Source organism: Mirounga angustirostris, unplaced genomic scaffold, assembly GCF_029215605.1.
Source record: "Mirounga angustirostris isolate CCGP_5_RB_7025 unplaced genomic scaffold, mMirAng1.0.hap1 SCAF_12, whole genome shotgun sequence".
Classification (NCBI taxonomy): Eukaryota; Metazoa; Chordata; class Mammalia; order Carnivora; family Phocidae; genus Mirounga; species Mirounga angustirostris.
This window is the reverse complement of record NW_026991720.1, coordinates 62151838-62179723: the sequence shown is the minus strand read 5'-3', so window position 1 is coordinate 62179723 and position 27886 is coordinate 62151838. Positions and strand designations below refer to the sequence as shown.

The following is a 27886-nucleotide window of genomic DNA, read 5'->3' as shown; positions in this document are numbered from 1 at the left end:
GTTTAGTGTGATTTATCTAACATATTCTATTTGTGGAAATTTAGGTCTTTTTTCCAATTGTTTCAAACACTATAAAGAATGCTACAGTGAACATTTATTGTTGTACACCAGTCTGGTAATTCAGTCAGAAGTTTTGCAAATTTTCAGGTTTTTGATACATCTAGTATTGCAGAAGGGCCTACCAAAATGTATCCATTTACCCTCCCACCAGCAATTAATGAGTATATTTTTTTCCCCTGATACAGGGAAGTCTATAGATACCGACTACTGTTTCTCTGCATTTGGACTTCTACTAGAGGAATCTTATGTACTTATTTCCTCAGAGGTTCCATCCTTTGACTCTTTTGACTATAAAGGTAGTGTCCTTTAAATCCAATCCTCCCAGTCCTGTGGTTTCCAGAAGACCTGACAGCTTTTGGAGAATTGATGATATCCTTTCCCTTTTTCAGCACTGAAACACAATTTTGCTTATTTTGTACTCATTTGGTCATTTCAAAGAATTTTTACTGTGGACAGAAGTAAACACATGGACTTAAATGTCTTGAAATAGTTTCATAGATTGGTAATCCAAATCCCTGGCATACTGTGCCATTCAATATCATACTACTTGATTTAATTATAAATACGCGCTCTGTCTAGAAGACCCCTTTGTATAGATTTATGAGCACAAAAACAGTTTAATTTTTAACAATTTACTGACCTAAAATAGATGAAAATTTCCTTTTTAAAGAAAAACAAAAGGAGAACTCAGAGCTTCTTTGACTTGAGTTTTAATTTAATTTGATTTAATTTTAATTTAAAATACAACTCTCAAACGACAAATCAGTTTGGTGGATAAGAAGAGATCACTGTGAAGTCAAGCTGAGCTTTCATCTTCAATAAGTAATTAAATTTTAATAAGAAATTATATAAGAATTTAAAATTAAATGTACAAAATTAGAATAAGCTCTTTAAATCTGATGAGACAATGAATGAGGAATCAGTGATAGGATAGCTGATTTTACAGTCGCCAAATATAGTAATCTATATTCAGCCCCTATCATGTTTGATCTCTCTCAAGAAAATTACTTAGCCTCTTTGGATCCTGGTTTCCTTCATTTGTAAAATACAGTATAAACCACGTCATTAACTTTCATCGTCTTGTAACTCTATGTGAAACACAGACTAAGTAGGAGTATTTGTGATAAAGTTGTGAAATGCTTTTTTCCTCACGCACAAAAAGACTCTCATTTTTATGTGACTTAATATTTTAAAGTCTGCATGCATCAATGATGATTTCTTTAGGCTAGACTCCATTCAAGTGAATAACTGGGTCAAAGGGTACTGAGAATTTTAAGGTTTTTAAATACATGTTGCCCAATTGATTTTTCAGAGAAACTTGTGGAAATCTAAATCCCATCATGACACCCTATCAGCACTGTTACTATCCATTTTTTTTGTTACTTTGATAGATACAAATCCATTGTTGTTTGAATTGAATTCTTATTACATATGACCTTAAACATAATTATTTCCTCTTCTTTGATTTGTTCAATTAGTTTATTTTACAACAGTATTGTGGACTTTTCTTTTTATCTTGATACATTTTGTTGATGATATTAACATTTTCTATGACCTTTAAAAATGTATTTTTCTTTCACATTTTTTGTTTATGATGTTTTCTACGTTTTTAGTTTGCAAGCTTTTCACTAACACAATCTTATGTTTCTTCCATTGTTCTTAGGCTGAGAAGTATCTTCAAGTACAGAGATAGAGACGTTATTCATTTTACAAAAGTTGCATTCTCTTTATAGGTTCATTTAAAACATGTATATTAAAACTCATTAGGAATTTATCTTGAGTATGTTTAAAGGCAAACTACTGAACATTTTATTTTCTCCGTAGTTAATTTTACCAAGAATACACAAAACTATTATTTTAAGATACTACCATCAAAACATGGAAATGAGAACTGTTTAAACCTGCATCCCTAGATTTTATTGCTACCCTTCATTTTATTGTCATATTTTATTTTATTGCTATAGTTTATTTGTACAGTATACAGTGTATTTGCACATATACGATCTCTTGATTTTCACATCGTGTTAGATATGAATAGATTGTTGTACTATATGGTAGGCTCAATCTCTTAAGACTAGAGAAAAATATAAAGCCATAAATGTCCCAAATATTTCTATTGTTTTATAGGATAGCTAAACATCTCCCAAAAGAAAAGTTGTATTAGCTAAATGTGAACAATCCAGATAGGGAATTCATGTTGCCATAATGAGAATATGGCATTATATTATTATATTATTAATATATTTTATGAGAGAATTAATGAGAATATGGCATTATATATTATTATAAATATGGCATTATATATTTAATGGGATATTAATTTTTGAATAATATCCCATTAAAATATTGGGATGCCCAAGCTAATTTCTTAGAGAAAAGTATTCTTGAGGATGATAAACTGCAAAGTCAATATTTCCCTTCCAAGCCTTTAAAATTTGTTAGAGCTTCCACTGCAACACAACAAGATGTTACACTAATAGCGTTACTATAGATCAAAATTAAAAAGATTTGATCTGTTGCACCGCCACTCTCCACAACAATATTTAACTCCACTACCCCACTTCCCCAAAATAACAAAAGCAAACTTGAGATTTGTGTTACATTCCATTACACATGTAATTGGCAACGAAATATTTACAAAATAGGGATAGAAATTGTTAATCATAAACAAATACGTAAACTCAACAGCCAAGACATGCCAAGTCATTAATGTAGTCTTTCATACCTTGCTTTAGCAGAATGGATTTAAGGTAGCAACACCAAATTTACTCAGAGTAAATGCTCTCATTGTGTGAAACAGGTTCTTCTCCCCGCACCCTCCCCCCAAAAAAGAAATATGTTCTGCCTTATCAATGATATCAAAGCATGGAGAGCAGAGTTGTAAAATGATACCCTCAAAAATGTGAAATACACACAACCTTCTAAGCATATCCAACTACAGATGTTTGGTTACAATTGTCTCAAAATCAGCTACCTTTAAAGAATGTGCATATTCAACAGTCTGAGCTGAATAGCTCTAAGGGAGCTAAGTCAATAAGGCTTTTGGAGATATGGGATTGCATCATTTATAAGTCTTACTTCATCTCAGAGAACTCTGATATAAATAGCAAAGGAAGTCTTCATATAGCCAATCAAATTTAAAAGCCTGCTGTCTTGTCTTAGATTATCCCTAAACTAGAACTTGAAACAAAAGCTTGCAGGCAAGTAGTTTATTTTAGAAGTGATTCCACAGAGACCTCCATATAAAAGAGGTGGCTGCAGGGGAAGCGTAGGCAACATGTTTATATAATTTACTCCATCTTCTGGATTCGTATGGGCCTGATCCCAAATACCCCATTTCTGTTGCGCATGGGATTTTTACTACGTGCACCCAAGCAGTTTATTTGATGAGTTTTGTAATAGCTCAGAAAAGACAACTTCAGTCAGAGTCAACTGGTGTCCAACACACAACATCTACTAGGACACAAGAGTAAGCCAGGATCTGGGTGTGTATGTGTGATATACCTTTTTTTTTCTTTTTTTCCTCCAGAAAGTAGCTCTCTGTAGAAAGCACAGTCTTGCTCCCAAACCTTAGGTATCTATGCTGCAGTTCTTCAATTAGAGCTAGCCAGAGATTGCACATGGTCATTCTATCAGAAATCAGTTTAAAAACATCAGATCTTCTGGGCCATTATGCTAAGCTGAGCTTAGCAGCTACCACAGCCTGGACCTGCCGTACAGCAGTCTCTACTGTAAGATCCAATCAAAACTGGCCATCCTCCCACCATTAAATAGACTGTGGTGGTATTCCCAAGTAAGATATATGCTGCTTTTAGAATGCAAAGAGACTGTGGGAGCCAGCCTCCCAAGATAGCCCCAGTGATCCCTGCTCCTTGGTATTCATGCCTTCTACAGTTCCCTCTAACACTGCATAGAGCTGACTTGTGGAACCACTAGCATACTGCAGAAATACCGGTAGGTGATGTAAAAGTCTAGGTCAAACAAGATATTAGGGCCTCTGACTTGCCTTCTTTTGGCTAATCCTGGGAAAACTCAGCTATGATACCATGAGGACAGTCGAGCAGCCTTTTATAAAGGAACTGAGACGTCCTGCCAACAGCCATGTGATTTGAACCCATGAACCCCTTAGAATCAGATCCATCAGCACCTGTCAAGCTGCCAGATGACTGCAGGCCTGGCCAATGTCTTAACTGTAGCCTCATGAAAGAGCTGGAGTCAGAACTACCCAGCTAAGCTGCTTCCAAATTTCTGGCACACAGCCACTGTGAGACAATAAATGTTTATTGGTTATAATCCACATTTTCAAGCAATTTGTGATGTAGCAATAGTTACGTAACACAGACTATGGAACCTGGAAGAGGTATGTTGCCACAGCAAAAATCTAAAATATGGGAGGTGCATACTGGCGCAGCACAGGACAGAAGCTGGAAGGACACTAAGGGAAGTGTTAGTAAAAGCCAGAGATTCATTGCAAAGGCAGTTAAAAGGTGGCTTATGGTGATTACCAGGAAGGGCTTAGAAAGAAGTGAGGAGAGTATTTATTAGAGGAAACTGAGGGGAGTTCTTGTTACATCATGGCAGAAAGATCAGCAAAACTGTCACCTAGAGTAATGTGTAAAATAGAAGATAGATCTAATGAAGTGGGTGATCTAAGATTTCTAGTCAGTGTACTGAGGGTGCCACCTGGTCCTTCGCATTAGGGAATCTCTAATACTTGCTGCTTTCTAGTCACCCTCAACCATATCATGGATGCAGTGGACCAGTGTGAGATTCTGAGGAATGTCAAGACCTTCAAGGTCCCTGCCAACTATATTTTGACAAAAGGCGGAAGTGTTAATTAGGCTTGGAATGAGGGAGTGAATGCATCTGCTGTGCATTCTCAAGTAAAAACAAACAGCTTTTAGTTCCTTTCACTCGTGGAATTTGAGGGGAAAAAATGCCTTTGCTAGACAGTATCTCCATACCAAATGCCAAAGCTGGTGTTGATCTGTCCTGGTTTAGATACCACATCTTTCATAACAGCTGCAATTGGGCCTAACACTTGGTTAAGTGTACAGCAGCTTGCCGTCAGCTTTCAAGACTCATCCGGTTTTGTGTTCCTTTTTGTCAGGGGCCATGTAGGGCAACTGCACAGGAATGTGGAATGAAACCACCTCTCCCACATCCTGTGAATGTTTGATGTGGCACTCATTTCTGATATTCCTCCAAGGACATTTTGCTAGAGCCTAACAGAAAATGCTTCGCCATCTACAATTCACCTCAATCTATCAAAAAGTCAGAGTCTTAGTAACTCTCGGTAGTCAACTACAGTATGCCAACCTAGCAGATGAGAAAGCAAAGGATTTATCCACTTGCCCCTCTTCCCATCCGTCACGAATGCCCCATGATCATTAACATTAACTTCCTCACAATTTCAAGTTGCACATGAACAACCATGGAGAGGGTTTCTGCAGGCATCTTGCACTACATTATCAGAACAGCTCTGGGAAAGTAGGCTGCTCAGCCAGGGCTAAGTCTGCATCTGTGTGAATCTGGTTAAACATGTGCAAAACAGGAAATCACAGGAGAGACCGTGAGTGGAGGTGGAACCAAGAGGATCTGAAATGGCACACAGTGGCATCCCACGCCTAGCAAATGGGAAAGGGTTTTGTTCTGTTTTCCTTCTAAAAATGCCAAACCAAAGGCATCTATTTTTCTACGAACAATATACCTTCAGGACTAAATTGCTCAAGGTGGAAAATGTCTGAATTTTTGTCACATTCATTTATTCATTCAACAGATACTTCATATGGGCATACAACATGCTAGGTGATGTGATAAGCAAGATAGATATGTATTCAAATAAGAAAGCACTACAAAAGGTAGAAACAACCCAAATATCCATCAATGGGTAGATGGATAAACAAAACGTGGTATACACATACTATTACTCAGCCTTAAGAGAAAATGAAATTCTGATACAGACTACAACGTGGATGAGCCTTGAAAACTTATTGTAATGGGACACCTGAGTGGCTCAGTCAGTTAAGTGTCTGCCTTCAGCTCAGGTCATGATCTCAGTGGGGAGCCTGCCTCTCCCTCTCCCTCTGCCCTTCCCCCTGCTTGTGCTCTCTCTCACTCTCTCTGACAAATAAATAAATAAAATCTTAAAAACAAAAAAAAAAAAAAAAAGAAAGAAAGCAAATTTATGCTATGGAAAATATGCCTGACACAAAAGGACAAATATTGTATGATCCACTCATATGAGGTACTTAGAATGGCCACTTTGATAGAAACAAAGGCAGCAGGCTACCAGAGGTTGAGGGGGGCTGGGAAGGAGGAATCACTGTTTGATGGGTAGAGAGTTTCAGTTAGGGATGACAAAAATGTTCTGGAGATGGATAACAGGATGGTTGCACAATAATGTGACTGTACTTAGTGCCCCAGAACTATTCACTTGAAAGTGGTAAAATGGCCAATTTTACATTATGTGTATTTCACCATAATAAAAAAGACATATAACATGACAACAAATTCTAGCCAACACTTTTTTATATTCACATCTACAATCCTCTGAAATGTAGAGAAACTTTCTGGATATAACAACATGGTGCTAAGGTTCTATGAAGTTACTGCTAAATTCAAAGCCTTGGGGGATTCTTAAATTCCTTAGGCTTAGAAGCAATTTATTTGAGCTCTTCAAGCCAAAATGGAAGGGTCAATTACAGATGTGATAGACTTTTCCTTGTTTTATTAAAACAATGAGAAAAGAAAGAGTAGCTCAGAGATGCCTATAACTATCATCTTAGGTCTAGTGGTTCACATATCCAGTAGGTAGTTACCATTAGAAATAATATATTCCAAGCTTTTTTTATGATGATGTTACATTGTTAACTGCACACCTCAACAACTGAAACATAGTTTTAGCCAATAATATGAGATGGTGGAGATGATCCACACAAAATGGAAAAATAAAAATGAAGTGAAAGTAAGAACCTTTTGACATCTATGCTGTTTCCATTACACATCTAGAAACATTTCATTCTTGGAGTCTTGAGAACATTTTTTTAAATTTAATTTTATTATGTTACGTTAGTCACCATACATTGCATCATTAGTTTTTGATGTAGTGTTCCATGATTCATTGTTTGCATATAACACCCAGTGCTCCATGCAATACGTGCACTCCTTAATACCCATCACCGGGCTAACCCATCCCCCCACCCCCCTCCCCTCTAGAACCCTCAGTTTGTTTTTCGGAGTCCATAGTCTCTCTTGGAACATTTTTACCCATACTCTCGTCGACAGATATATACATATAGGTTACTTTTTATTTTTTATAAAGCTCTTTTCCGGGATTACATTTTAGTATTCCCTTGCATATAATGAGCCACTCCTGGTACTGGAGTGACTCCAGAGGCTTTATTACAAGCAATTTTTAAGGACAACAAATTCTTCTTTTTATCTTCATACTTTTTTTTTTTTACCTTCTTACTTAAAAAGACTAATGTTGCAAACTTAGGAAACTGAGAAGTATGACTTCTTTACAAGAGACTATAAGCCTTCCTTCATGGTTATCCTAAATCAAGAGCCATGTGCATTGCTGTATATCTTTATAATCTCCATATAATTTCTAAACCACTAAATGATGTAATTATATAGAGTTAGAAAAGGAAGAAATTCAAATACCTCAAACATTAAATTTCCAACATACTAATTGGTATGCATATGAATGTAAATGTAAATGCAAAATATATGTAAATATTCTTTTTAAATACAAATAGTTTTTGCTACCAAAATACTTCATCTGAAAATGAATATTTCATCTGAAGCCAAGTTAATCTTTCCAAACTTTGTGCGTCCAAGGATCTTGAGTTTATGGCTTAGGGTAGTCATTAGCAATATTAGTGACTAGGAAGTGTGTATTAGATCTTAGATTGTTATTTCCATAATGGGTAAACATCAGCTGAATTTTTTAAGTTAAACATAAACTCAAAATTATAAGATGCTAGGAAAAATAATCAGCAGGTAATCAGTTAAAGATATGAATGTAAATTGCTTCAATTTCTCAAAAGGTGACTTGAGGAATATCTTAATTTTTTAGTAGGATCTGCCCAGCTTTGATAATAAAACATACCCCACAAACATTCATAACCTTCTTAAGAAATAGATTATTTGATCAGCATTTTTCATATAGTAATTTACTTTGGGAAATATAGCATGTGTAAGAAAGCCCTAAATTAAGTTATAAAATGCAAAGCTGTAATTGGATTTGGTCAATGGTAAGCATTTCTAACTCTGCTGAAAAGTTGTGTCTTCTGTTAATAAAATCAGGTAATCAGTTTCATCTTTAAAGAAATGTCACCGATAAAGCAGTGTTGAAGGTACATACAATTTTGTCAATTATTTTTTAAAACCTGTGGATAGTACATCTTTAATAAAAATGTCTTTTAGTTTGAAACATTAAGGTCTTATTCAAAATTAGGGAGTCAGAAATGAACATCAATTTTCTGATTTTTGTTTCTATGCACATTTGTTCTGTGTTTGGATATAAATTTCTCCTTGGATACTAATTTTCAATGGCTGACAAATTTCCCAAGTATTAAACAGCCATAATTTAAAAATCGTATTATATTAATACCAGTTTATGAAGCCAATCTCTACTTCAAGACACATCATTAGTCTCTTTGAAGACATGTGTTGATGAAATATTTCTTTTGCTTGATTAAAAATCACAGTAAGGATGCATTTTAAAAACATCTATCAATTGAAATTACCTCAGGGCATCAATGCACATAGACTCAAGTAACTGATTCCAAGAGTATGATAGCATATCAGCAAAGGCAGATGGTTAGATGAGGAACAGGGAAGCTGATAATTGCACATACATGGAAATTGTAAAATTTAAAACTGAAGGACACCATAGTGATAAATAGTACAATATTTTATAGCTATTAGAAGGTTATAAGGCCATTAGAAGTTAAATGCTGGTTATACAGTTACTAACCAAGCCAGAAGAAACCAGGTATCCTGACTTTCCAGCTCAGTACTCTCACATTCTACCTTAGGACACTGGTTCAGATAAGTAGCTCACAGTGGAACTGTATTTCTCAAACTCCAATCAGTAAGTTATCAAAGTGATCCCAGGCTTCATAAATAATTTACTAAATCACAAACAAAAATTATCATTATCTTGGCACCTGTGATTTGTAAGGATCCACAGAAATCATGTTAAAGCACTCTTTCTTCACCTTATGTTCTTTCAGCCTCAGATGGAAATTTCTGGTGAAAAGAGATTACTGTTTATTAAAGTTGCCCATTCTGGTAATGGACAAATTTAGTTCAAATTTTTTTCCCTATATTCCTATAAAATCTTCCTCTTTTAGAACTCTAATCTAACTTCTTCCTAACAGCTTTTCAAATATTTTAAAACTCTATGCTAAATAATATGCTTTTTTTTTAATTCCCAATAATACTTTTGTCTGATCACTACACATGTTGCTTTTTTGTGGCCCTGTTAGATTACACAATAATATCATAGAATAATCTGGGAACTAGTAAAGAAAATATGGGTAGACAAATAATAAGTGAAATATCTAACTGCATATCTTTTATTCTTATTGAGATAAAAAAAAGGGAAAATAACTTTATATCCATTTCAACATGATGAGTCTCACTCTAAGGCTCTTTAAATACTGTTAACTCATCTTATATTCTGTTGAGATTCAGACTTTCTTTTTTTTTTTAAGATTTAATTTATTCATTTGAGAGAGACAGAGGGTACATGCAGGGGGAGAGGGAGAAGCAGACTCCCCACTGAGCAGGGAGCCTGACTCGGGGCTCAATCCCAGGGTCCTGGGATCATGACCTGAGCTCAAGGCAGACACTTAACCTTAACCGACTGAGCCACCCAGGCACCCCAAGGTTCAGGCTTTCTTGATTTACACTGAGTTGTGTAGTGAATTTACTTGCTATGGCCATTCTTTGGTAACTGCTTGGCCAACTCAGTCCCATAAGGACAAAGGCACATACTGAAAATCCTGTGCCCAAATATCTATCTTCAATGAATACTATCCAGAGGGTGACTGGAGAAACTAGATGTATATGTCTCATCTCTGAGCTCTTCCAGATTCCTTAATCAGCAACCTGCAACAACTCAGGTTTTTGAGATGCCAGGCATTCATTTTTTTTTTTTTTTTTAAGATTTTGTTTATTTATTTGACAGAGCGAGAGAGGGAACACAAGCAGGGGGAGTGGGAGAGGGAGAAGCAGGCTTCCTGCGGAGCAGGGAGCCCGATGAGGGGCTCGATCCCAGGACCCTGGGATCATGACCTGAGCCGAAGGCAGACACTCAACGACTGAGCCACCCAGGCGCCCCGAGATGCCAGGCATTCAGATATCATCCCCCAAACCCTTTTCTCTCAGAAGGCTGTAATTCCACGCATGGTCCAGAATTGGTAATTTTCAGCTTACATTTGAAGATAAATGTTCATAATATATATTTGTAATCTTTGACATGTATACAATGCTATGAAGGAATAACAACAAATACACAGCAAATGCTTTACACATCTATATGCATTAATTTAGTATTTTTCTGGTGGAAAGAAATGAGAATTATTTAAATCAAAATTACTCTTGTAAATTTTGAAGCAATTCCAGTGCTAAAAATGTTCTGAGCATTTTATACTGAATGCTCATTATTTGCTAGAGTACAAAGGTCATAGTGGCTCACAGTTCACAGATGGTCTCTAGGCTAAATAGGACATACCAGAGGGATAGAGAAAACTTGCATTTCGATTACCTAGCTTGTGTTCCCTACCAGAATTTAATTTTTATTTTTAAAAAATTGTGTTTCATTATGGTAAAAACACTAAATGTGAGCTATATCTCTTAACAAATTTTAAGTGTATAATCCATTATTATTATTATTATTATTATTATTATTATTATTTATTTGACCAAGAGATAGAGAGAGAGTACAAGTAGGCAGAGAGGCAGACAGAGGGAGAAGGAGAAGCAGGGATCACCACCCGAGCCGAAGGCAGCTGCTTAACTGACTGAGCCACCCAGGCGCCCCATTATTTTTGACTACAGGTACAAAGTTGTACAACAGGTCTCTAGAACTTATTCATCTTAACGGAAACTTCATGCCCATTGATTCATAGCTCCCTATTTTCCCCTTCCCCCAGCCTCTGGCAACCACCATTTAACTCTCTGCTTCTGTGAGTTTGACTATTTTAGATATCTTCATTTTAATAACACATTTTCTTTATCCATTCTCCTGTTGATGGACATTCAGGGTTTTTCCAAATCTTGGATACTGTGAATAGTGCTGCCATTTCTCCAAAGAAGATATACAAATGGCCAGCAGGTATATGAAAAAATGTTCAATGTCACTATTCATCAGGCAAATGTAAATCAAAACCACAATGAGATATTACCTCACACCTGTCAGGAAGGCTACTGTCAAAAAAAAAAAAAAAAAGACAATACACATGGTGGGCATGTGGAAAAAATGGAATGTATACACAAGGTTAGTGGGAATGCAAAATGGTCAGGTGCTATGGTAAACAGTATAGAGGTTCCTCGAAAAATTTTTTAAAAAATTACCATATGATCCAGCAATCTCACTACTGGGTATTTATCCAAAAAAAGTGAAATAAGGATCTCAAAAGTGTATTAGCAGATGTCATTTTTAAAGATAATCTTTCTGATGTATTGACTTTGGCTCCAGTGCAGATCACCTATTTTTAAAATGAGTGTGCCATGGCGTGCCTGGGTGGCTCAGTTGGTTGAGCGACTGCCTTCAGCTCAGGTCATGATCCTGGAGTCCCGGGATCGAGGCCCACATCGGGCTCCCTGCTCGGCAGGGAGTCTGCTTCTCCCTCTGACCCTCCCCCCTCTCATGTGCTCTCTCTCTCATTCTGTCTCTCAAATAAATAAATAAAATCTTAAAAAAAAAAAACCCTTTAAAAAAATAAATAAAATAAAATGAGTGTGGCAGTCTGTTTAATGATCTAATACCTATGACCCCATTCATATCAGTATCTGGTTAATTGAAGAATTCCATTCAATTTAATTTAATAACTATTATGGGTGCTTACAATTTTAAGCAGATAGATGTCTCTGCCAATCCAGGAATCAGTTAAAATTATTTCTCTCCTTATTTACCTATGAACTTCTCAAGGTGAAAAATACCTAAAATTAGAGGTAGGCAGAATTTTCTTCCATATTATTGAAAAATCATAATTGGAAAATTCAAGAAGTTTTTGATGTAGAATAACAAAGGATGAGCACTGTTATCTTCTTTTTAAAAGTGACAGAGAAAATAATAATTAACTACTGATTATTCACAACAAATTCTGAGGTAAATTCTATGTGACCCAATTGTCAAACCTGTTATGTGGTAAATTTCATATGGTGTTATTTTGGCATTACTTTGAAGGGTGGAAATGAGAAGACTGACAGTTGAGCAATGCAGCCTTAATAATATGCTTTAAATCACAGCTCCTTGCCATATATCACAAGCTGACATGTAATAATTACAAATAGTAGAGCGAGCTTTGTGAATTCTAGTCAGAGAGGAGGAAATAGGCGCAATGAGAGCCTAGAGAAGGAAGACACTACATCCTTAGTGGGGAACTCACAGCTTTATGGAAATAATGGAATTTAGTTGGATGGCTACAAATGGAAATGGAAAGGAACTTATGGTTGGACAGATAGAAGTATGGGTATAGAGAATCCCAGGAATAAGGAACGGCATAAACAAAAACAGGAAATGCAGAATGAATGTATTAATAGACACAAGGAGCATAGATGTGAAAAGGAGAAAGTGCCTGGAGACAGGTTGGGAAAGGTCTTGAAACTGTAGGAGACTCCTCGCTTACTATATGCTATACCTTACTGCAGGCAAATCCTAACTTCCAATAATTGGCTTTAGTTGTGCTCATTCTCTTTTCATGTTATGCAGGTTTAAGAAGACTCCTTGCATCTATCCTACATGTTTTGACATATTGTTAAACTGCACTCTATACTGTTCACCAAATATTTTGTATATGCAAACCTATTTCTTGAATAAGATTTTCAACCACTCAGAGACAGGAGCTTTGTCATGTTCCTCCTATAGTTCCCAAAGTGGAGACAGACTGCCAATAAAAGTAATTATGAAAGTCCTTTCCAGAATACATTTAAGATATAATTGGTGTTGCTCCTTAATAAATACTTGGTGAGCTACAAGAGATAGCAGAAGATGGCTGTTTCCAGAAACCTTTAAAGGAAAAGGTTCTGAATTTAAAATATAGTAGTTTGACATCCTGTATGAATTATCAAGAGACTAGAAAATAGAGTACCTAGCTATGGAGGTCAAGGTTATATTATACTCAAGAAGTGACAGTAATGAAAGTCAAACCCTAGATAGCAATGGCCACTCTGTCAGCATCAATAAGGGACCAGCAATCAGGGAGTACAACATCAAAAATGCATCAATTGCAAGGGCTAATTGGTGAGAAAAATGAACTTGTACTTTAAAGAAATTTGTGCCTAAAAATCAACCCAAGTCTCAACCACCTGCTCAAGGACATGAGACAATTAAAATATAAAGTATGGTTCTTTCTTTTTAAGATCGAACTACCTATGATTGTTAAAGATAAGATTTAACTCCGTAAACTTTAATATTATTATCCTTCTGCTTTTCTTTTTTCCCTGAGATTGTCATCAGAAGGATGCATGTTTATCACATGATTTTATTTTAGACCTTTTTGGGTCACTTGCTAATATGCTTGTCAGTATGTTTAAGATGACTGTAAGAAGTGATGGAATTCAAATTATTTTCCCCATATAGGCCTTCCTTCACTCTGATGGTAGTAATGGTTGACTCATTATTTCAATGGCATTTTCTTCAATGTCACGATGTCTCTCTGAGGGTGTTTCATTTTTATAATTGCTATCATCCTGAAGCATCCCGATTTCTCCAGTGACAAGCACTACCCCTAAGATTTGAGAGTCCCAGCTCTTACAGAAAATCTCAACCTCTTAGAGGGTTTTTTACTCATTTTGCCAAAGGCTGCATTTTTTATCTGTAGATAAGCAGTTTTCGGAATTTTGTACAATAAAAAAAAATTCCAGTCATATGCTCTTTGATAGTTTACAGTTTTCATGACATAGGGAATTATAAAGCAGGGGTTACTGGTGGTGGAATTCCTTTATCTCTGACTTTTCTGTAGCTCCTGGTAAACATGGTAATTTTTGCTTCTCTTGAAGAGAAAATAAGCACATATAATATGTACTACACTGTATTTTGAGATTCTTAGCACAACCCAATAGAATGCTATATGCCTAAAACAATGAGTGGGTTAAAAAAGGGAAAATTATCAAGTATGAATTTATATATTTCTTAGCACTTAAACTGCACATTTTGGAGGTATTGCCAAAGGGAAAATATACATTGGGTTTTGAACTCACTCAAATTAAAAACAAAACTCATCTTTTATTAATCTCCAGATCTTCTAGTTATGATCCACTTATCACTGATTTCCTAATTGCATAAATGCTTGATCATGAGTAACGTGGGTCCTGTCTGATTAGAGTAGGTATTCATTTCATTACATTAACTTATTAATTTGCTAAAAGGCACTAGAGCAATCTATATTCACACCCAGAACTCTAAAACTGCAGGCCACTCATCTGTTTTTGCCACCTCAAATCTGTTCTCTGCACTGAGCAGCCAGAGGGACCTTTCCAACATACAAATATGTTCATGCCACCACCTTGCTTAGAACTATTTGCTACCTTCCCATTACTCTTAGGCTAAAGCAAAGCTTGTTAGTTTGATCTATAAATTCTACAAGGATTTGACCTGTAGCTCCTGCTCCAAGATTGTCTTGTATTTTGCTTCCTCTTGATACCATGCTTTAGCCACACACTCACCTATACTCCATTTCCCCTCAAATAGATCCCTACTATAGCACTTAGTATGTTGCAATTACTTGTCTCTCTTTCTTATAGATTATTAGTACCTTGAAGGGTACTGTCTTGTTATTTCCCTACCCCCAATGTTTAGGATAATGCATATCACATATTAATTGCTACTATAAAATACTTGTTTAATGAATACATTTCAATGAATAAAATTTCCAGCTGCCTAATTAGAAAAATTTATCACTGCTAATACATTAGTGAGGAGAACGCCCCCCATAAGAGCACAATACCTTAATTCAGTTAAAATACAAATTTTCATACAAGTCCTACGTAAGAATGTATATTCTTTCTGCTCAAAGTGTTATACAGGAGCCAGCAACATTAATGATGCCTGGGAGCTTATTAGAGATTCAGAATCTCAGGCCCGACACCAAAACTTCTTATTTAGAATCTACTTTTTTTTAAATAAGACTTCTAGATAATTTGTGTATTGAAGTTTGAGAAGCATAGAGCACTAATTGACACTGATTTATAAAAGAGCTTTATATCAGAGTTGATACAGAGGCATATGCTCCTATATGTTGAGAAAGCCAATTTCTCCTAGAATAATTTATTAATTATGCTTTCAACAAATCGATCATGCGTAGCAACTGCCGGCCAAGAGCTGTGTGAGGCACTGGACAGACCATGATGCTTAAAAGTAATGTAGTTCCTGCCCTCGTGCAGGGTTCCACCTCTTCAGAAGATTAACATTAAAAAAGCAAATAAAAACTATCATACTCATACATACTCATAATTAAAGCAAAGTCTAACAGAAAATTTAGGTTAATATAAATCAAATCAAAATTTTAATAATTTTAGAAGAGAAATGATTCCAAATTTCAACTCATGTCAAAATCAACTATATCCAAGATAAACATTATGAATAAAAAAGTGGTATTGGGCCTTGTTCTGCTTTTACATTAAGCCATGTTTTGATATCGTAAAAAATAGAAATATGATGGCCAAGTAAGATGAATACTTCAACAGGACATAATAAAATATTTGAAAACATATATGTAAGTAAAATATGATACAAGGGGTATTTTGCATTAATAATAAATGAAACCAAATACAAAGTGAATAATAAATAACACTGAATTATTAATTACTTTTTTGACAAAAGATGTTAAATCCCTACACCTGGGAAGATGCATCAAAATAAACTGCATAATGTACAAGAGGTAAATATCAAAAATGTACACCAGAATTAAGAAAAAATGTGTGTGGAAGTATTTTTAAAACAAGGAAAGAAGTCTTCTGTTTCTGACCTTGACATAATAGCTTGTGTCAGGCCAATCCTTTCAATGAGAACAAGTAGAAAAGGTGACAAAATGTTTAAAAAAATCTGTTTGGAGACATTAAAGACAAACACACAGCAAGAACTTGAAGAACCAACTTCCGAGACAAAAATGACGTGCAGCCTAAGTAATCTGACATTTGTCTTAGCTTGAACCCTTGAGCCATTTTACAATTTTTTTTTTTTGAGCCATTTTCCAATTCTTAAACTATGGCCAAGAGGAGAAGAAGATGAGCAGAACTTTAAGCAGTCTTAGGGATCTGGGAAGAAAATATGATGTCCAGGGTTGACCAGGAAGAAGGAGAGTGATCTATCTGTTAGTTATGATTTCCAAAAGGCTATACCTATGGATAAAGGAAAAAGGAAAAAAAAAAAAAGATAATTTTTTAAGAAGGCTGATATTCAGCTTTTAATCAGCTAAATTCCAGATTAGGTGAAGGTGATCTTTTTGTAGTCTAACATTTTAAACACACACACATACACACACACACATCCTATCTGAAAGAATATATCAATTACACAGAGCACCACCCCCACCCTCACACACATACCTTCTTAAAATCACAAAGGTAGGTATTCAGTCAAACATTGTTTAGAATACAAAATAGTGGGGAACCATATATCAGAGTCATTAGACCTACACATTAAAGTAACTGTGATCAATATTTTCTAGAAAACAGAAAACATGATGGAAAATTTCGACAGAGATCAGAAATCTATTTTTAAATAGTTAAATGCAAACTCTAGAGCTGAAAAATACAGCAATTGAATTAAGAGCTTAATAAAGCAGCAAGAGGATTAGTGACCAGAATATAACTCAATAATATATAAAATGATGCAAAGATTGAAAAAAAGAACATATGGAACATGAAAGAAATCTTTAACATTTCAGTTAGTAGGAGAAAAGAGAAAAAAATATCCAAGAAAAAAAATTCAGAAATTAAAAAAAACCCCTGAAAATGTAAATCCAAGTGAACACTGAATGTATAAAGCAATAGTAAGTCTGAGCCACTAAAAGGTTAGCCAAAGAATGTATAATTAATGAGGTATTAGGGAAAGAAGAGTAATAAAAATAATGACTAAAAGAAAGAAAAATGTATAGAAAAAATGGGAAAACAAAATAGCAACTATACAAAATTATATAAGGTAAATGTATTCAAAGTGCATAAATTTTCATTAAATGGAAATTAACAAAATATAGAAATGATTTCTGAAAGCATAGTTTTCATCAAATGTAAATAAAATAAATATCTCAAAAGTGGTCAGATGGGATAAAAACCAAAACCCAACTCTTGCTGCTTATAAGAATAACACCTTAGATACAAGGAAATTGAGTTATAGCCAAAAAATAAACCCACAATTATATGGTCAATTAATCTTTGACAAAGGAGGCAAGAATATGCAATGGGAAAAAGTGTCTTCAACAAATAACATGGAAATCTGGACAGCTATATACAAAAGAATGAATTGGACCACTTTCTTTCACCATGCACAAAAATGAACTCAAAATGGGTTAAGGACCTAAATGTGAGACCTGAAACCATAAGAATCCCAGAAGAGAGCACAGGTAGTAATTTCTTTGACACCGACCATAGCAACATTTTTCTAGGTATTTCTCCTGAGGCAAAAGCAACAAAAGCCAAAATAAATTATTGGAACTACATCAAAATAAAAAGCTTCTGCACAGCAAAGGAAACAACCAACAAAACTAAAAGACAACCTACTGAATGGAAGAAGATATTTGCAAATGACACCTCTAGTAAAGGGTTAGCATCCAAAATATATAAAGAACATATACATAGCTAAACACCAAAAACCCAATAATCCAACTGAAAAATGGGCAGAAGACATGAAAAGACATTTCCTCAAAGAAGATATACAAATGGCAAATAGACACATGAAAAGATGCTCAACATCAGGGAAATGCAAATCAAACTACAATGAGGCATCACTTAAACCTGTCAGAATGGTTAAAATAAAAAATACAAGAAACAACAAGTGTTGGTAAGAATGTGAAGAAAAAGAACCCTTGTGCACTGCTAGGGGGAATGCATATTGGTGCAGCCACTGTGGTAAAGTATGGAGGTTCTTCAAAAAATTAAAAATAGAATGACCATATGATCCAGTAATTCCACTACTAGTATTTACCCAAAGAATACAAAAGCACAAAATGGAAAAGATATATGCACCTCTACGTTTATTGCAATATTACTTATAATAGCCAAATTATGGAAGTAACCCATGTCCACCAATAAATGAACAAAGAAGATGTGATATGCAGACACACACACACACACACACACACAGTGGAATATTATTCATAAAAAAGAATGAAATGTTGCCATTTGCAACAACATGGATGGATCTAAAGGATATAATGCTAAGTGAAATAAATCAGAGAAAGACAAATATCATATGATTTCACTCACATGCAGAATTTAAGAAACAAAACAAATGAACAAAGAAAAAACAAGAGACAAAAAAACCAGATTCTTAACTATAGAGAACAAACTCATGATTACCAAAGAGGAGGTGAATGGGAGGATGGGTGAAATAGTTGAACGAGATTAAGAGTATACTTATCATGATGAGCACTGAGCAATGAATAGAATTGTTGAATCTCTATATTGTACACCTGAAACTAATATAATACTGTATGTTAATTATACTGGCATTAAAATTTTTTAAAAATATGAAGGAAGTTATAGCATAATTAATTAAACATTAATCAAAAGAAAGCTGGTATAGCTATAGTAACATGAGACACAGTATATTCTGAGAAAAGAAGCATTAAAGGCATTTAATAACAGTAAAAGTATCAACCTACCAAAATGATAAAACACTTTAAAATCTGTATATGCCTAATAACATCTGGCCTCAAAATGTATAAAGTTAAAATGGATGGAACTACAAGAAATACACAAATATAGAATCATAATAAAAGACTTTAAGACACATCTCTTATTAACTGATAGAAGAATTAAAGTATTGCTAGCAATTTAGAAGATTTAAACAACATGATTAACAAAATCAATTAACATCACATATCATTATATATAGAGCTGTACAATACTCTTTCTTTTGAATGCACGTAAAACACTGACCATGACTGATCATCTGCTGACTTTAAAGCAAATCTTGACAAATCTCAAAGAATTGAGATCAAAGAGAGTATGTTCTCTGATGATAATGGAATTAAGTTAAAGAACACTTAAAAAAAAGACAAATAGAAATTCCTACAATACTTGAAAATTAATGAAACACACTAACATATTGAAGGAATCACAACAGATATTAGAGTATTTGTAGCAAGTGAGAATAAAACTGTGACATCAAAATTTGTGAGATAAAACTAAAGTAATTCTTAGAGGAAAATTTACACCTTTAATTGCTTAGGTGATAAGTAAGGAGAAAAGGTTGGAAAAATTAAGATTTAAATATTCATCTGAAGAAGTTAGAAAAGAGCAATAAAGTAAATTCAAAGACAAAGGAAAGGAAATAATAAGGGAAAGAGTAGATATTAATGAAATATAAATCAAATGTTTCACAGAGAAAAGTCATTTTTTAAAAGACTGATAATATTGATATCTCAAGCAACACAAATGTATTCAAAGAGAGCACTTGCAAATGACTATTAGAAATAAAAAAGGAGACATCCTTAGAGATTCTGTAGACATTAAAAAGAGAATACTATGAAAATTAAATGAAATAAATTCCTAGAAACACAAAGCTTATCAAAACTGACTCTTAGACATAGAAAATTTAAATAATGCTCTATTCAATCCACAGTGAAAAGGTTTCCACAAAGAAAGTTCATGGCCCTAATGGCTTCACTGGTGAATTCATCCAAACATCCAAGGAAAAACAAACAAAAAACACTGTGATAATTTGACCCCTAAAATATTCCAGAATATAGAGAAAAGGGGAATCATTATCAGCTCATTATGTAGAATCAGAATAGCCTTGATCCCAACACCCACCAAGGATATTAGAGGAGAGAAAAATTACAGGCCAGTATCTCTAATGAACATAGATGTAAAAATTTAAAAAAAAATCACAAAGGCAATCCAATAATATATCAAAAGGATAATACATCATGACCAACTGGAGATGTTTCCAAAGAAAAGATTGTTTTTAATCTTTAAAATCAATCAGTGTAATGAAATGAGAATTTCTCAATGTGTATTCAGTACAAGATGTTAGACTAAATATGTAAGAGCTGTGAATTGTGTAAGACTGTTGAATCACAGACCTGTACCTCTGAAACAAATAATACATTATATGTTAAAAAGAAGAAGAGAGTAGGAAGGGAAAAATAAAGGAGGGGAAATCGGAGGGGGAGATGAACCATGAGAGACTATGGACTCTGAGAAACAAACTGAGGGTTCTAGAGGGGAGGGGGGTGCGGGGATGGGTTAGCCTGGTGATGGCTATTAAAGAGGGCACGTATTGAATGGAGCACTGGGTGTTACACGCAAACAATGAATCATGGAACACTACATCAAAAGCCAATGATGTAATGTATGGTGATTAACATAACATAATAAAAAAAGAGTATCAATTTTGTTGGACAAAAACATAATTGGTGAAATGTTTTTTTGTTTTCTAAGATAATGGATTTCAATTTTATTTTCCATTTTGAAATTTTCCCTTGATTTTAAACAATTCTGATAAATTTCCTTTAAAAATAAATATAACATGTTACGGTAAAAATACAAGTCATCCTACTTTCTGGCCTCTTATTCTAGATGCCATTAGGACTAAAAACTGCCTTTTTATCCATGCCTTTTATTATATTAGTGCTCTCTGGCCTCACCTCTAGTGTAAAATCTTATTATTCATCTTTTATTGCTTTCAGTCTCCAACATTCATGGTCTTCTATGAGAAATTCAATAAATTTTTCTAATATAAGCTATCTCAAGAAGACCAGTAAGTTAGATGTTAGAACAATAAAGAGGGGTTTTGAAGCACCTCAAAGCATATGTATTTTGTTCCTATTTATAACAAAACACAATCTATAGCTGTTGAAATAACAGAGTTCTCAGAGTATACGTGGTCATCAGATGAATGTGAGTTTGCAGAGATGCTGGTCTTTAATTTATTATACTTCTTTGGATCATTTAACATTTGTAAACATTTTATATCTATTTCCTCATTTTTATATGGAGGGTAATGATAGAACACATCTTACAGGGATATTGTGCATATCAAATAGTTCTCACACTTAGTAATACTGTTGTTAAAAGGGAAAAGCCTAGAGACGCATTTGCCTAAGTTCAGAAATGTATTTTGACATTTTAGTTACTCAGTAATGAGTAGCAAACAGCCATTGAAACTGATATAAGGTGGTATAGGGCTATCAGTTCTGACACTAAACTACTTTGCACGTAGAAACAGAGAAGATAAGAGATATGTGCTTTACAAAGCACTTAAATTACTAGCAAGGACAGAGTTGCAGGACATATTTTGAAGTACATGATGGTAACCTTAAAGTGCTTTTTCTAACCTCTGAATGCTGTGCCCCTTAATAGCATTTACAGAGATTCCAGTTTTCCTTGGAAACATTCTTTCTCTTTAGACTCTATCCATGGATCACCTTGAGAGCTTCTTATCTCTGTCACATTTTCGTCTTCCTTATCTTCTCTTTCAAGCACTGAATGGAATCAATAAGAGAGTGTCACTTTCAAATAAGATGGATGCAAATCAAAGAAAAGGGAACGAACGGGTGACTTAAGTATTAAATTGACTGGTCTGTTAACTTGTAGCTGAATTTCACCATTCAGGAGCCATCGATAACAACTCACAAGTAAAGCAGCATCAAAGGCTTTGTCTGTGATGTGAAGCAGAGTTTACGTGGCTGCTTCTTGATGGCATAAGCATGTTCAGATCCCAAAGAAAGGAAGGAAAAACCCCCAGTTCTCTGCATTTACAAGGTCATGCAGCAAAGCTTACTTCTAAGGAGGTAATGTGAATGCTGGAAGAGCCAACCCTCTGAACTAGTTATTACGCCATGACGCCAGAGGATTTTCTAATTTCCACTGAAATTGTTTCTGCTCATTAATGTTAATTACCAATAATTTTCAGACCCCGGCAGCTAGAACAGTTTTGCAGGCATATAAATTCAATAAATATGGCATGAGTAGAACTAACAAGTAGTAAGGTGGAAACCTAAAACCCCAGAGAAAAATAAGGCAAATGTGAGTTGGGTTTATACTGTGCCTTTAATTGAACCCTTCTTGATCTGTTGGCCGCGTACGCCCATATTCAAAAGCCATTCTCATCCCTTCCCAAGAAAGTTTTCTCTACTGTGACAGTAACAAACCTTTCACAATATTGCGATATAAGGGGTTTGGAGGACTCATCTCCTTTTGTAAACTCTGGATGTTCACATATAAAATTCCCTTTACTAGCATGAGAGCTCTCTAAGATTGAAAGGCACAGTGAAAAAAAGCAGATTTTGACAGTTTCAGAAACTGGAGCCCCCCAGGTCAGACACTTTTTAGCTGCAGGGCGGATTCAGGTTTTGCGGAATTAGAAGCCTGCACAATTTGGGAGCCCTAAGAAAAACAGCATACAAAGTTACAGACTGAAAGTAAGGTCTAAGAGTGAATTTTTAAATAGAATGAGAAAACTGAATAGTCACAAATTGCAAAATTTGAAAGAACAACAAATATAAAAGTATATGACCACATGAAAATGTCACCAGAGCCTCTTCTTTCACTTGGGACTTTAGAAGGTATCTGCATAAGTGAGGGGCTTTATTCTCTTCTCTCTCCTCTAATTAGCCAGAAAAAGATGACCAGCTTATTTACTTCATTGATTCTCAATTATTTGGACCTCAAAAGTTTGTAAGAAAAACATTTTTTAAATAATACATTTAGAAATTGTCCTGGGCAGTTCCTGTAGATGTTCCATAAATGGCAAGTGATAATTAATATAATTATAATTTACATTCTTTTTTTCTATAGATCTTATTTATTTGAAAGAGAGACGCACATGAGTTGGGGGAGAGACTGAGGGACAAGCAGACTCCCTGCTGAATGGGGAGCCTGACATGGGGCTCTATCCCAGGACCCTGAGAACACAACCTGAGCCAAAGTCAGATGCTTAACTGACTGAGCCACCCAGGCACCCCTATAATTTATATTCTATTACATACTGCCTTTTACAGTGACTGGTATATATTGGAGACCACCCAACACTTTAATATCCTTTTACAATTTATTATCAAGGGACCCATAGTACATTTGACTGCCCAGTGGTGATGAAACAGGTTTTTGTATTCCTTTAAAATATTATGATATAGTGCAACATTTTATTAGAAAATATGAATATGTTTTATAAAACATACCAAAGTTAATGCAAACTATTTTTATAAATATGAAGGCTGACATTCCATTTTAGCAGCAATCAGCTAATAATTTAGGAAAAGGAGGAATTAAAACACCTGAAATTTCATTACTGCTCACTGCATTGGTTTTTTTCCAATTTAATGCAAATATATTAAAACAAGTCAGAAAAACTAAAATGTCTACTCACATCGTGTGGAATCCAGATAGTACCATCATGTGTGTGTGTTTGTTTGAAAACAGGTTTTCTATAAGTGTTAACTGTATAAAGTGGTAGAGGTCTTGTCACTGAACGTTACCAGGAGGCATTTTTAGCTTTGTCAACAATTCTTTTCCAATGTTGCTTCACCCCACACCACAAACATTTGTATTCCTTCTTATGCTCCCACTTTCTTCTTAATAGTCATTATAAATCACATACTCTTTTCTATCAAAACCTTAGCCTCCAAACAGGAATAGCTACAGTAAATATTAAATTCATATTAAGTAAGGCAAAGTGGAGAGAAAAGTATTTTTGCTCTGTGGAACAACCGCAGTGGTTGTAGATTATAGACAGCCGCAGTGCAGTAAACATTGTCCTGAAAAAGAAGTTGCCGCTTTGGGGCCCACAGTTTAAATGCCAATAAATGTTAACGGTTAAACTGGTATTTTGTTATCATCTATATATCTATATAGATATGTTACCATGAAAATATAAATGAGTATCAATGTATGAAATTGAGAGTAATCTATGATCACCATTTTTGATAATTCCCTGTGGCTTATTAACATCAACAGTAGTTAGGCATCTTCAGGGCATGTGCTCTTGATATATGCTATGAAGTGCTCTGAACTACACTGCCCTCTGTAGTCTTCCTCCCCAGTAACACAGAACTCCAGGCTAATGACAAGAGAAACACTGGGCACAACACAATCGAAGATTCCACAAAATTCCTGACAAGGACTCTTGAAAATTGTCAAGGTCACCAACAAGGAACGTTTCAGAAACTCTAACAACCCAGAGTGTCCTAAGGAGATAGGACTGCTACATGTAATGAGATATTCTGAATGGGATCTTATAGCAGAAAAGAGAGAAGGAAGTCTGAAAAAAGAATGGACTGTAGGTAATAACAATGGCTCATCATCGGATCACTAATTGTAACAATGGACTATAATGACATGAGATCATAATGAGGTTAAGAACCTGATCTGGTCTGTTTGTGAAATCCACTATCTTTGTAAATTTTCTATAAATCTGACAGTAATTTTAAATAAAAAAAATGTATTAAACAGCCACAAAAATTTATACAAAGCAACCTTGAAAACAATCTGAAAGGAACTGCTCAACTGTTTTATTAAAAACACTAAGAAAAAATTCCCAGGCCATATATTAAAAGTATATGAGTTAGGAAAAAACAACATGCACAATTTTAATAACAGTTAAACCAAAGCATACTCTTCTAGAGTTAGAAGAGAATTCAGAGACCACTAAGCTCCAGTGCTTCAATGTATGGACACTAAAACCAGAATGTTGAAGTGCTATTTCCAAGGTCAAGCTCGGAGTCATGATAACAAGTTGAGCCAAGAAATACAGGTCTCTGAAGCTGGTGCAGTGGTCTTACTTTTCTCATAAGAAATGGAAGTATTATGGTTTTCAACCTCACAATATATCAGCATAATTAAACTAGAGTAAACGAATCAAACAAAGAGTGAACACTTGTAAGCCTCAACTGGGGGTTAAAGGGCCTGCCCTCGAGAGACTCAGAATTTTATGGAGTCAGTAAATTTAAGTCCTAAACTAGGGTAAGGCTGGAGGAAAGTGGGAATGGAGAACAGGACACATGTTATCTAATCTTCTGTCTTGAAAGGTTTGAAATTATTTCATTAAGTTAAACTGATTTATTTGAAGTCAAATAATGAGCCTGGGCATTGCTGATTATTATACACATAGTATAAGTATGTAGATTTTCCCCAATGTATTGAGTTCTCTACCTAATCAAACTCGAGTTTCAAAAAAGTGGCTGGAATAGTGTTTTTAGATGAGTGGCTGTTAGCTATGTCCACAGCATAGCTCTCAGCAGTTTGCCTAGAGTCAGGGTTTGACATTCTCCCCAGTTCAAGCTATTTAGCACTCAGTATTTCTATTTCCCTAACCTACATACCATTATGTATATAAAAGAAGGTCTGCTACAGAAATGTTTCACATGGAAGGTGAAAGGGAAGAATAAAATATGAATTCATTCATTTATAACTTAAATAATTAATTTTGTAGTTAATATGCATAGAAAAGATACTTCACCTGAGGTAAGAAAAAAAAAAAAAACCACCAGTCACCTCCAACAGGAAATACTTATTATAATAGAAACATAACCCTTAAAAATCTAGTTTTCAGGGACGCCTGGGTGGTTCAGTCGGTTAAGCGTCTGTCTTCAGCTCAGGTCATGATCCCAAGGTCCTGGGATCAAGTCCTGCATTGGGCTCCTTGCTCCAGGGGAAGCCTGCTTCTCCCTCTGCATGCCACTCCCCCTGCTTGTGTTCTCTCTCTCTCTGACAAATAAATAAAATCTTTAAAATATATATATATATATATATATATAGCTTTCAAAAATCAATATTTTAAGTCATTAATTTAAGGTGTTTTTTTTTTCTTTCACTTACTGTACCATATGCAAAGACACAAAGAGTAAGATTCTTTGCCTGCCCTTGAGTAACTCAGCAACCATTGTGGAGCTCTTTAAAACCTTCAGCAAACTGAAGAATGCTGTAATTTAAGAAATGCACAAAGTGTCAAGAGACCCCAAATAAATAAATGACCAACACAATTCAGGAAATTAGAGAAAGATCAGAAACCACCTGATTTTATGGTTGTAGTTTCCCTAATTCTAGATAAATTGTTGGTTCTTAAAAAAGTAAAACTTTGATTTTTAAAAAGTCTTACATCTGGAGATTTTATGAATATAAATTAATATACATTAATTATTAACAAGTTAGTTAATAATTAATGTAAAGAAGTGGGTCATATCCAGAATCTAATGATTTGGCTTCAGAGACACAATACCTTTAAATTTATTTATTATCATTATAGTTCCACAGAAATTAGGAAAAAGACATGTCTCATCACACAAATAAAATCTTCCACCTGAGGGCCCTACTGCTCCTAAAGACTCCTTGGACTTCTAAACCTTTGTTGCCATATTGGAAATATATGAGCCATTTTCATTCCCAGTGACAACTCTCCCAAACTTTTCATGTCTGAGTACTCTTACATTTGTGTGTATTACAAATATCAACATAAATTGCCACATATGCTATTTGACCAACATGCAAAATAAATAAAATAAAAAGAATATTTGACCAACATGCAAAATAAATAAGAAAAGAAGAAAGCACCCTAAGCAGAGCAAACAACCTAAAACAGAGGCAAACAGCAGAAAATCATTGGATTAACATGTTGCCGAAGCATCCAGTCTAGCTACAATGTAGGATATAAGGAGTGGGACACAGATTGGAAACGCAGTTTTCATCTAGAGAGCCTTGAAGGCTGGGGTACGGAATTTTACTCTTGAAGCTTCAGGCTCTGTGAAAAAGAGAGCAGAGGGCCATTACTACACAGAAATCTTCAATGAGTAGACAGTGGCCAAAAGTCTAAGGCCCTGCGGCTGGAGACCTGGAAGGAAGACAGGTGATACAAGCATTCAGCAGGGTACAATAGGGGTTCTGAAATCTTAATTTGCATATATCTAGATGGCAAATATTTGTATTCAAGAGTTTGCCTCAGGGTCCTGCTAGGCAGCTAAATAAACGGATAAACAAATTCAATCCAGGATCAATGGGTGAAAATAGGACGATATACTCTGTATTAACATGTAGGTAGCAACAAACTGACTTTTACCAGAGGGGATGGCAAAAATGCACATTTCTGGAATTCTGAGAGTTTAATAAAGTGATCCATTATGGTGGAAGGGCCTCATACCAAAGCACTGTAGACAGTGTTCACTTATTCAGCAAAAAAGCATGGGACTTTATATACTTCAAAATCCTTGCCATAAATCTATTTTTCCCAGAGATTTGATTCCATTATTTGAAGATACTATCGGAGTATCTTAAGAAAACTGGGTCCCGATACTCAAACCACCCTTAAATATCTCTACCTCTTTAGTGCTTCGATGGTTAACGAACACCTTTTGCCAAGTGCTCACTGTTCTTAATGGACTGGCAGCCAGCACAGCAACTGGTCTTAGACGGTGACGATCCCTGACTT

The 27886-nt window shown here is 35.0% G+C and overlaps 1 protein-coding gene across 6 annotated transcripts in view; it reads right to left on the bottom strand.

Annotated features, from left to right (window-relative positions):
* The window catches only part of THSD7A (thrombospondin type 1 domain containing 7A), a 448580-nt gene that overhangs the window by 271683 nt on the left and 149011 nt on the right, over window positions 1-27886 (bottom strand). Inside the window, exon 2 of one of the 6 annotated variants that reach the window (XM_064575205.1) lies at window positions 21804-21950. The exons of the other annotated variants lie outside the window; for them this stretch is intronic. Coding sequence (XP_064431275.1) covers window positions 21804-21831 — 28 coding nt within the window. The 5' untranslated portion in view covers window positions 21832-21950. The remainder of the gene's footprint in view (window positions 1-21803; window positions 21951-27886) is intronic. 6 annotated transcript variants of the gene reach the window in all.